The sequence below is a fragment of the Macaca fascicularis genome, chromosome 10 (genome assembly GCF_037993035.2).
Source record: "Macaca fascicularis isolate 582-1 chromosome 10, T2T-MFA8v1.1".
In the NCBI taxonomy this organism is placed as follows: Eukaryota; Metazoa; Chordata; class Mammalia; order Primates; family Cercopithecidae; genus Macaca; species Macaca fascicularis.
In genome coordinates this window covers 57,632,248-57,643,540 of record NC_088384.1, presented here as the reverse complement: position 1 = coordinate 57,643,540, position 11,293 = coordinate 57,632,248, and the positions used below count along the sequence as shown (strand labels likewise).

Genomic DNA, 11,293 nt, shown 5'->3' with positions numbered 1-11,293 from the left:
TTTTTTAGACACAGGGTCTCACTATGTTGGCCAGGTTGATCTCAGACTGTTTCCCTCAAGCCATCCTCCCACCATGGCCTTCCCAAGTGTTGGGATTACAGGCATGAGCCAGTGTCCCTAGACTGTCTCTTTATCTTTTCATCTTTCTCTCTTTGTCTAAGGCATTCTCTCTCATTTTTTCTCTGTCTCGTTCTCTCTCTCTCTCTCTCTCAGTCTCTATCTTCTCTCCTGCCACCCATCACCCCTGCTCCTTGTCTCACTACTCACGGCCTCTCAAGAAGGACCTGCAGCCCAGAGTCTAGCAGGCCAGGAGCCCAGGAGAGCAATGAGGCTGATGCAGGCACTGGCAGAGTTGGCCCTGCTCTCTGACCCAACTTGAGCTCATCCTCACAGTGCAACCTCCCCCAGGTGCCCTCCAGAGCCCCCAGCTCTGGCCTCTGCCCAGCAGGCTCCTCCCAGCCAGCTGGGCTGGAGCACAAAATCCCCTGTCAGCACAGGCCAGGCGTGTTCCTCGGTGCCTCCCCAGCCTCCATGGCCCCAGGGCCTGGCTTAGGCTGGGAGGATGGGAGAAGTCAGACCTAGGTGGTCTCCCAGCTCAGCAGGGGAGCAGCCAGCTGGGCCCCCAGCTCTTCCCTGTCCTGATACATGACCTTGGGAAGTCCCTTTCTTTCTTTTTTTTTTCCTCAAGGTAGTCTTGCTCTGTTGCTCAGGCTGGAGTGCAGTGGCATGGTCTCGGCTCACTGCAGCCTCCACCTCCCATGGCTTGAACCTCCCAAGTTCAAGCAATTCTCCTGCCTCTGTCTCCCAAGTAGATGGTACTACAGTCATACACCACCAGGCCTGGCTAATTTTTGTATTTTTACTAGAGATGGGGTTTCCTGATGTTGACCAGGCTGGTCTTGAACTCCTGACCTCAGGTGATCCATTTGCCTCGGCCTCCCAAAATGCTGGGATGACAGGCATGAGCCACCGCACCTAGCCTCCCTTCCTTTCTTGAGTAGACATTAGCGACTAAATGATGTCAGGGATCTCTGCTGGGGAGTATGCAAGAGTGAGTGTGAGAGACTGGGAGACTGTAGGAGAGAGGGAAGATATCCGTGTGTGTACATGGGTGTGAGAGTGGGGAAGGTTAGAGTGAACTGTGATCTGTAATAAGCACATGGAGAGCGTGTGTGTGTGTGACAGAGCGTGTGTGTGTGTAGAGTCCTACATGGGAGTGCAGAGGGTGTGGGCAGGAGTAAAAGGCAGAGTCCAATTCTGCCGGCCCCCAGTATGGGTGCAGTGTGAGCCCAGAGTAGACGCCCTTTGGCAAGGACTGCATGAGCTTTCTTCTGTCTCTTTTTCTTGCCATCTCCCCCATCTCTTCTTTCCTTCTCCATGTCTCTCTCTCTTCCTCCCTCTATCCATCTTGACTTATCTTCCTTTCTTTTGAGATGGAATCTTGCTCTGTTGCCCAGGCTGGAGGGCAGTGGCATGATCTTGGTTCATTGCAGCCTCAACTTCCTGGACTCAAGTGATCCTCCTGCCTCAGCCTCCTGAGTAGCTGGGACTACAGGTACGCACTACCACTCCAGCTAACTTTTAAAAATTTGTTTGTAGAGACAGGGTCTTCCTCTATTGCCCAGGCTAGACTGTAGTGGTGTGGTCATGGCTCACTGCAGCCTCAAACCTCCTGGGCTCAAGTGTTCTTTCTGCCTCAGCCTCCTGAGTAGCTGAGACTACAGGCCCACATCACCATTCTGTTTTTTTTTTTTTGTTTTTTTTTTTTTTTTTTTTTTTTTTTTTGAGAAGGAGTCTTGCTCTGTCACCCAGGCTGGAGTGCAATGGTACGATCTTGGCTCACTGCAACCTCTGCCTCCCAGGTCCAAGCGATTCTCCTGCCTCAGCCTCCCGAGTAGCTAGGAATACAGGCATCAGCCACCATACCAGGCTAATTTTTGTATTTTTAGTAGAGACGGGGTTTCACCATGCTGGCCAGGCTGGCCTCAAACTCCTGACCTCAGGTAACCCACCTGCCTTGGCCTCCCAAAGTGCTGGGATTACAGGTGTGAGCTACTGCGCCTGGTCACTTGGCTAATTTTTTTAAAATGTTTTTGCAGAGACAGTGTCTTGCTACGTTGCCCAGGCTTGTCTGGAACTCCTGGGCTCAAGCAATCCTCCCATCTTGGCCTCCCAAAGTACTAGGATTACAGGCATGAGCCACCGCACCCAGCCCTTGATTTGTCTTTCTTTTTTTCTTTTTGTTTTGTTTTGTTTTCTTTCTGTTTTTTTTTTTTTTTTTTTTTTTTTTTTTTTTTTTTTTTTTGAGATGGAGTTTCGCTCTTGTTGCCCAGACTGGAGTGCAGTAGTGTGATTTCGGCTTACTGCAACCTCCGCCTCCTGGGTTCAAGTGATTCTGCTGCCTCAGCCTCCCTAGTAGCTGGGATTACGAGCATGCGCCACCACGCCTGGCTAATTTTTTGTATTTTTAGTAAAGACGGGGTTTCTCCATGTTGATCAGGCTGGTCTTGAACTCCTGACCTCAAGTGATCCGCCCACCTCAGCCTCCCAAAGTGTTGGGATTACAGGTGTGAGCCATCGTGTCCAGCCGATTTATCTTTCTATGTTTCTCCATCTGTTTGAGACTCTCTCTCTCTCTGTATTAAGTGGTTAAGTCTCAGTCAATCTTTATTTCACTGTCTCTCCGTCTCTACATGTCTCTGTTCTTCTGTTTCTCTGTCTCTGTTCTCACTTCTGTCACTCCCCTCACCCCACACTCTGTCTCACACACACCAGGAGCTCCATAAATATTTGTTCTTAGCCACACTCTGACCACGCCTCTTTCTCTTATGTGTCTCTCCATCTCTGAGTGGCTCCCCTCATCACATCCCTGGATTTTATAACCATATGCTGGTAGGCCTGCCCTCCCCGCGTGCACATACACTCGCCTGGGATAAGCTTCTTCTGCCTGCTTATCTCCTGCGGGAATCGGAAATGCTAGTTTTCTCCCCGCCTCCCCAAGAACTCGGCCCCACCTGCGTCTCGTTCCCCAGGAACCAGATGAGGCATCTGGCCCCAGCCCCCAGCTTCATCCTCCATGCTGGCCTTCCCTCTTCCCTCACATGCTTGACCCCTTGCCCTGCTCCCACCTCCCCTCTCCCAACTGCCCCCTACACCCCCTGGGAAATGGGCTGGATGCCGAGCTGGGGGGGGCGGTGGCTCTTTCCTGGGGGCCCTTGCCAGATGGTGTCCCAAGGGGCCAGAGCATGGAGCTGTCCCTTGCTGGGGCCTTTAATTAGCACAAACCTTCCACCCTCCACCTTGTCTGTTTTCCTTCTCCCAGTGCTCTTGGGACCTTGGGCTCTCCATCTTTCCATGTACATGGCCCCAGAGAGCCAGGAAGGGGAAGCTGCACCAAGTGCCTGGAAAAACAGTCCCACTACTTGAGTTCCTCCCCAAGACTCAGGAGTTCTGGGCCCATGCCATCCTATTTCAAAATCCATGCACTAGATATGCCACATAGAAGCCAGGAGTGTAGGCCCCCAGACCCCTCCCCTCTCAGACCCTGGGGTCTCAGTCCCTTCTCTCCAAGGACTCAGGAATTTGGGCCTCTGATCCTCCTGGCCACCCTACCCGCCCCTGCATCCCCCCGCCCCCCACCAGCCCCATACACACACACACAGACACACACACACACACACACACACGACTTAGGACAGATGTTCACCGTCTGATTTCCAAATCCTCCTGGGCCCATGTGGGGGTGGGTAGAGATTGGCAGTTAAATCCACCGACTCTTAAGACTTAAGACCAGATATTCTGACCCCTGTCACCCTCTTCCAAGTGCACCATGCTGCAAGCAGGAGACCTAGGAGTTGAGTCTCCAGCCTCTCAAGGAACCAGGAGATCAGGCCATCAGCGTCTCAGCCAGCAAAGGCCTCAACCACCAGTCCCTTACAATCCTGTAAGTCCAACCCCTACTCCCAACCCCACCCCGCCATTTAGGGACACAGAGTCTGAGCCTAAGAACAGCGTAGAATTTGAATGTGGACCCCCCAGTTCTTACAGGTCCAGGAATGTCAGATCAGGGTCCCAGCTCCCCAGCCCTCCTTCAGGCTGCTCGGGGTCCCTCCCACCTGCTTGGCCAGCTGCGCAGCGTGGGAACGCCCCAGCTGGGCTGCATGGAGCGTCAGGACAAGCTGCGCGGTTCCCAGCCTCCCTGCCTGCCCTGGCCAGGCACCGCCGCCTCCCAGCCGTCGCCAGGCAACCAGGCCGAGGTGCCCGGCCAGCGGAGTGGGGAGAGGGGCTGGGCCGGGACTGCGGGGTCCTGGGAAAGGAGGGGCCGGGGTCCTGGATTCCTCGGTCTTAGGACGTTTGCAGCCATAACAAGGGAACAGCCCTCTGTTCCCCACTTTGAGGAGGGGTTTTGAGGCTGGGGGAGTCAAGGCAGGGGTCCCAACTGTCCCCCAGGTATCGGCGTGCCCTCTTCCCGACCCGCAGGCCAGAGGAGCCCCGAACCCCGCCTCCCCAGGGCGCGGAAAGTGGCGAGGCCCCAGAGGCCCCCATTTATAGCTCGGTTTCCACTGAGCGCAGTCCCTCCAGGACCTGGGCTGAGCAAGTTTCTTCCACTCTTTCCCTTCCCTCCTCCTCACCCCCATGCCTGCCCCTCAACCTTGGCAGGGCGCAGGTGTCCAACCCAGCCCGGACCCCCTCCTGGAACCCAGGTGTTCTGGCTCCCAGACCCCAATTGAACTGGGGGCGTCCACCCGCCGGGGGACCCCGCCCTGCATCCCCCATTCATCCGCGTCCAGCCCCGGGAGTTTCTCAATGGGAAGAGGGCGGAGCTCCCAGGAGGCGGACCCGGGCGGGGCGAGCTGGATTGGGCCCTCTTGGGGTCTCTCAGAGACCCAGGGCGCGGAACTGGCAGGCGTTTCAGAGCGTCAGAGGCTGCGGATGAGCTCACTTGGAGGACTCCAGGCCAGAGACAGGGGTTCTCTAGGCTGGGGCGAAGAGTCGAGCGCGAAGGGGGCTCCGGGCCAGGGTGACAGGAGGAGTGCTTCCGAGGAAGAAGTTGACAGGGAGGCCCGTGGGACTGCAAATCTCGTGAACCTTGGGGGACACACGCTCAGGATGCTGATCCCCGCCCTCCTCGTCCTGCTCTTCTGCTTCAGAGGGAGCGCAGGTACCGCACGAAGGGAGCGGATGAATATGGGGTGGGTGTGGGGGGATTGCTTGCGGGCTGCCCCTTCACTAGGGAGAAGGGAGTTGGGGGCTGGGACCCCTGGGTCCTGAATGAGGGGGCTCTTGAAGGTGCTAAGCTCAGCCCTGCTGCCCCCAACTTTCCTAGACCCGTCGCCCCATTTCCTGCAACAGCCAGAGGACCTGGTGGTGCTGCTGGGGGAGGAAGCCCGGCTGCGGTGTGCTCTGGGCGCCTACTGGGGGCTAGTTCAGTGGACTAAGAGTGGGCTGGCCCTAGGGGGCCAAAGGGACCCGCGAGGTAAGACGGTTCTCTCCACGCTGGGACGGGCTGGCTAGGGGTAGAGTTGCTGGGCTCGGCTGTACCTGCAGTTTCTATTTTGACATTTTAAGTTTGGGAAATTGATGGGCTTGGGTAAACATTTAGGAGTCCTGATTTTTGAGCTGCTGCTTTGAGGGTGACCCATAGAGTTTTGGAATTATTATGTTATTGCGAAATAGTAAACAGGCCAGGTGCGGTGGCTCACGCCTGGAATCCCAACGCTTTGGGAGGCTGAGGCCAGAGGATAGCTTGAAACCAGGAGTTTGAGACCAGCCTGGGCAACATAACAAGACCTTATCTCTAGAAAAAAATATATATATTTTAAACAAATTAGCCAGGCATGGTGATGTGCATCTGTAGTCCCAGTTACTCAGTAGGCTGAAGTGGTAGGATTGCTTGAGCCCAGGAGTTCAAGGCTGCAGTGAGCCATGATCAAGCCACTGCACTCCAGGTAATGGTGAGACCCTGTCTCAAAAAAAAAAAAAAAAAAAAAGGAAAAGGAAAAGAAAGAGAACATAAATGCAAAAATTACAGTAAACATAAATGGAAGGTTTACCAAATAATATAGACACTCACACAGCCAATACCCAAGTCCACTGCCAGCTCCCCAGAAGCCCCCGTATTCCTTTCCCCTATCATAGCCCCCCTCCCCCTCACTCCAGAAGTAGTATCTAACCTAACTTTCATGGCAATCATTTTCTTGCTTTCCTTTCTGAATTTATTACCACCAAGTTTGCAGTGACTCTGGGTTGGGAGGGAGTTAGAGTCTCTATGGGCCCAGTACACACTCTTTAATAGTGTCTTACCACCAAATGTGTGGACCGGTCAGAACCATGGCATGCTGCCTCCTCCCTGACTCCAGGGTGGTCCCGGTACTGGATATCAGGGAATGCAGCCAATGGCCAGCATGACCTCCACATTAGGCCCGTGGAGCTAGAGGATGAAGCATCATATGAATGTCAGGCTACACAAGCAGGCCTCCGCTTGAGACCAGCCCAACTTCACGTGCTGGGTAAGGACCTCACCCACTTGTCCCCTGGGAGCCCAAGGGGGCAGCCAGTACTAGCTGTGAGTAGCAGAGTCCAGGGAGCCCAGGGGAGTGGTCAATTGGAGCTGAGAGGATCAGGATCCATCTCTGACCCCAAATCCACCTTGCAGTCCCCCCAGAAGTCCCCCAGGTGCTGGGCGGCCCCTCTGTGTCTCTCATTGCTGGAGTTCCTGTGAACCTGACATGTCGGAGCCTTGGGGATGCCCGCCCTACCCCTGAATTGCTGTAGTTCCGAGATGGGGTCTGGTTGGATGGAACCACCTTCCATCAGGTCAGGTCCAAATTCCTGTGCTAGCCATTGCCCATTCAGGAAAACTTGGGGTACACTCTGACCACAGGCTCATCCCGAGGAGAAGAAGACATGGGAGGGCAGGGGTTCAAGGGTTTGGACTCTTGAAATATGATGCAGGGTCAAGATTCTAGGGCCAGACTACCTGGGTTCAAATCATGTCTCAGCCACTTGCTAGTTGATTGATCTTTAGTTAACCTCTCTGTGCCTCAGTTGCCTTATCTATACAATTGGAATAATAATAGCATGCATGTCATAGGGTATGGTGAGGATTAAATAAATAAATACCTATAAATGCCCAGAAGAGTGCCCAACACATAGTGAACCCTATATAAGTAAGGCAAGCTTATCCAACCTGTTGCCTGTGGGCTGCATGCAGCCCAGAACGGCTTTGAATGTGGCCCACCACAAATTCATACACATTCTTAAAACATGATGAGACTTTTTTGTAACTGTTTAGCTCATCAGCTATCATTAGTGTTAGTATGTATGGCCTAAGACAATTCTTCTTCCAATATGGCCCAGGGAAGCCAAAAGATTGGACACCCCTGATGTAAGGGGTAGATGGCATTATTATTCTTATCCATCCCTCCAGACCCTGCTGAAGGAAGGGACCCCTGGATCAGTGGAGAGCACCTTAACCCTGACCCCTTCCAGCCATGATGATGGAGCCACCTTGGTCTGCAGGGCCTGGAGCCAGGCCCTGCCTGCGGGAAGGGACACAGCTATCACACTGAGCCTGCAGTGTGAGTGCAGCTGGCCCTGGGAAAGAGGGGTGTGGGGCCCTGACTCCTGGGTATGAGGAAGGAGGGGACTGTGGCCCCTGGGGAATGAGGAAACTGGGACCTGGATTCCTGGATCTAAGAGAGCAGGAGAGGGCCAGGTATGGTAGCTCATGCCTGTACTCCCAGAACTTTGGGAAGCCGAGGCGGGCGGATCATCTGAGCTCAGGAGTTCGAGACCAGTCTGGCTAACATGTCGAAACCCATCTCTACTAAAAATACAAAAATTTGCCGGGCATGATAGCACACGTTTTTAATCCCAGCCACCTGGGAGGCTGAGGCAGGAGAATCACTTGTACCGCAGAGGCAGAGGTTGCAGTGAGCTGAGATCCTGCCACTCGGCAACAGAGTGAGACTCCGAGCAGGAGACGACAGATGGCTGGGGGTCCCTGGGGAAAGAGGAAGCTGGGCCTTGACTCCCTAACTGGGGGAATTGGGAACTGAAAGCCCAGACTCCTGACTCAAAGGGAGAAGGGGATTAGGGGCCCAGACTCCTGGGGTGGAGGAATCAGGCACTGGACCCCTAGGCCAGTGACAGAGGTGTTCCTGGTCCTTGCCCACCTGACCATTGTCCCACCCTCACAGACCCCCCAGAGGTGACTCTGTCTGCTTCACCACGCACTGTGCAGGAGGGAGAGAAGGTCACTTTCCTGTGCCAGGCCACAGCCCAGCCTCCAGTCACAGGCTACAGGTGAGGACGAAGACCACCTCTCCCTAGCCCCAAGAGTGAGCTTGGGAAGGGCTGGGACCTGAGTAGGTGTGCCAGAGAGCAGGGACAACGGTAACAGCGCCACCATTTCCTCAGGTGGGCAAAAGGGGGCTCCTCGGTGCTCGGGACCCGCGGGCCAAGGTTGGAGGTCGTGGCAGGCGCCTCGTTCCTGACTGAGCCCGTGTCCTGCGAGGTCAGCAACGCCGTGGGCAGCGCCAACCGCAGCACTGCGCTGGATGTGCTGTGTGAGCTGGGGCGGGGCTGTGGGTGTGGTCAAAGGTGGGCGAGGCTTTCAGGGTTGCTGAGGGGCGGGGCTTGGAGGGGCGGGGTCAGGAGAGTGGGCGTGGGGTATTAGGAGGAAGAGAGTGGACTTGGGGCATATTCTTGCCCCCTAGAGGGTGTGGTGTTTCTATGGGGCTGATCCCGGGTCAGGGACTGCATTCCTCTCCGGCCTTGTGACCCCTCATCTCCTTCGTCCAGTTGGGCCGATTCTGCAGGCAAAGCCGGAGCCCGTGTCCGTGGACGTGGGGGAAGACGCCTCCTTCAGCTGTGCCTGGCGCGGGAACCCGCTTCCACGGGTAACCTGGACCCGCCGCTGTGGCGCGCAGGTGCAGCCCTAAATCTTGAGGCGGTGGCTGGCGGGGGACCAGGCTTCCTTGCAAATCCGGCTTCTGACGCCCCTTCCCTGTCGCAGGTGCTGGGCTCTGGAGACGCACTGCGCCTTCCGTCGGTGGGACCACAGGATGCAGGAGACTATGTGTGCAGGGCTGAGCCTGGGCTCTCGGGCCAGGGGGGCAGCGCCGCGGAGGCTCCGCTGACTGTGAACGGTGAGAAGGCGGGGCTTCTAGGGGATCTAGCCCGTCCTGGGATAGGGAGTGGACAGAGGGGGCAAGGGCTAATGCAGTGGGAGTGGCCTGGAAGGAGCCTTACACCCAGCGGGGCCTGGAGACCGACCTATTAAAGGCGAGGCTTTTAGAGGAATCAGAGTTTGGAGGCAGCATGGCCTGATTGATTAAGGTTAGCGGAGAGTGCGCTGGCCAGACCAGGCTTTGTTACAGCCTTTGGGGAGAGCAAGGCCTCTCCTCTGAGTGACCCACCGTCTCCATCCCAGCTCCCCCAGTAGTGACAGCCCTTGAGTCTAGCCATGGAACTAGTCTCGACAACAGTGGGTTGTCATCTGGGTCCCAAAGAGATCAACAGCTTGCTGACAAAGCTTTTCTTAATTGAACTAACCCTGCCCAGATAGCAGAGCCCACCTGCTGCTCATTGCCCTTGTGAGCCACATCTTCATTAAACCAATTCTAGGTCCGCTTCATTTGCTTTTTAAAAATTTAACAAATGAGCTTAGGTAGCTCCTTCAACAAATATACAAAGCCACAGATGCAGTCCTATGTCTGGCCAAAATATTTTAGACCACCAAATCAACTCAGTGGGGTTGGAGCCTGGTGTCATGTGTCATTGACACTGACAGCACCTGCAGATGGCTTTGTTTTTCCTCCCACGGGCAGCAGTCACACTAATAAAACATGGAGGACTTTGTTGCTTTTCCAGTATGCTAGCTTTTCTTCTCAGGGAAGAGAGGATTTATGGAGCTCGAGAGCCCTGCACCCTAAGATCCTTGCCTCAATCACTCAGCAGGTGCCAACACTCTAAAACCAACAGGACACCAGCTCAGGTAATGGATGCCCAGCCCAGAGGCCTTGAAACCTCTCCATGAAATAGTTTGCCCCATTATGGTCCAACAAATGACAAACTCTCATACAACCACAAGAAGGGATTCACAGAAAAGCAGTGTAGAAGCTTCAGATAATGTTTTGATGTAAGAAAATTCAAAATAGCAATATTCAGAATGGCCATACACTCTGGATTCAACAATGCCAAAATATTTTTGCAAGTGGAACCTAGTGGGAACATAATAGATAGAAATCCATTATTTTATTAGCGTGTTACAAAAATAATGTATTAATTATTTCATACTTTTAAATGTTATCAGTTTGGCCAACGTCGTATAAGATTTCAAACATAAAAGAATTATAATATCCATTATGGCTTTTTTTTTTTTTTTTTTTTTTTTTTTGAGGCGGAGTCTCGCTCTGTCGCCCAGGCTGGAGTGCTGTGGCCGGATCTCAGCTCACTGCAAGCTCCGCCTCCCGGGTTCCCACCATTCTCCTGCCTCAGCCTCCCGAGTAGCTGGGACTACAGGCGCCCGCCACCTCGCCCGGCTAGTTTTTGTATTTTTTAGTAGAGACGGGGTTTCACCGTGTTAGCCAGGATGGTCTCGATCTCTTGACCTCGTGATCTGCCCGTCTCGGCCTCCCAAAGTGCTGGGATTACAGGCTTGAGCCACCGCGCCCGGCCATTATGGCTTTTGTATAGGAAGGAAATTCATAGCCATTGATTATGTATGATATGTCAAGGGAGGTACATAAAATATTGCAATTAACCCTCACAGCAAAATTATAAGGTTAGGTAGTATCATCTCCTTCTTTCAGATAACACAAAATAACTTGCTAGTAGTTGACTACAGTAGACTGTCATATGGTTCCAAGTCTTTACTTTCCCCCAGTAATAGGATCATCTGTCTATACTCTTTGCTGTGTAAATTCACAGTGCCCCTTTGACTATGGATTTAGCTATGTGTCTTGTTTTGGCTGACGGGATGTTAGCAGATGGGATGCAAACAGAGGCTTAGAATGTGCTTTTACAGTTGGACCTGCTCTCTTGCCCCTCTGCCATCATCAGTCTAGCCTTCCGGTCCCAAAAAGACACATAAAACAGAGCCACCCCCACTGAGCCATGCCTAGATCAATCTATCCCGTACCCAACAAACTCCCAGGCTGCCGCACCAACACACGAGCTAAACTAGTCCTTACTGTTGTATGCCACTGAAATTTTGTGATTGGTTACTACCTAGCACTAGGTTCTGGCCAAGGTAAACTGAAAAGTGACTAAGTTAGAAGTCAAACCC

At 53.7% G+C, this 11,293-nt stretch overlaps 1 protein-coding gene across 1 annotated transcript; it reads left to right on the top strand.

Annotated features, from left to right (window-relative positions):
* The first annotated feature begins 4,635 nt into the window (after positions 1-4,635).
* Positions 4,636-9,552, top strand: LOC135965284 (kin of IRRE-like protein 2). Its single transcript, XM_065521805.1, is given in 10 exon segments — positions 4,636-5,161; positions 5,327-5,476; positions 6,360-6,509; positions 6,656-6,816; positions 7,430-7,580; positions 8,202-8,307; positions 8,422-8,570; positions 8,806-8,933; positions 9,020-9,152; positions 9,437-9,552. Coding segments are annotated over 10 exon segments (1,770 nt in total).
* The last annotated feature ends 1,741 nt before the right edge of the window (positions 9,553-11,293 follow it).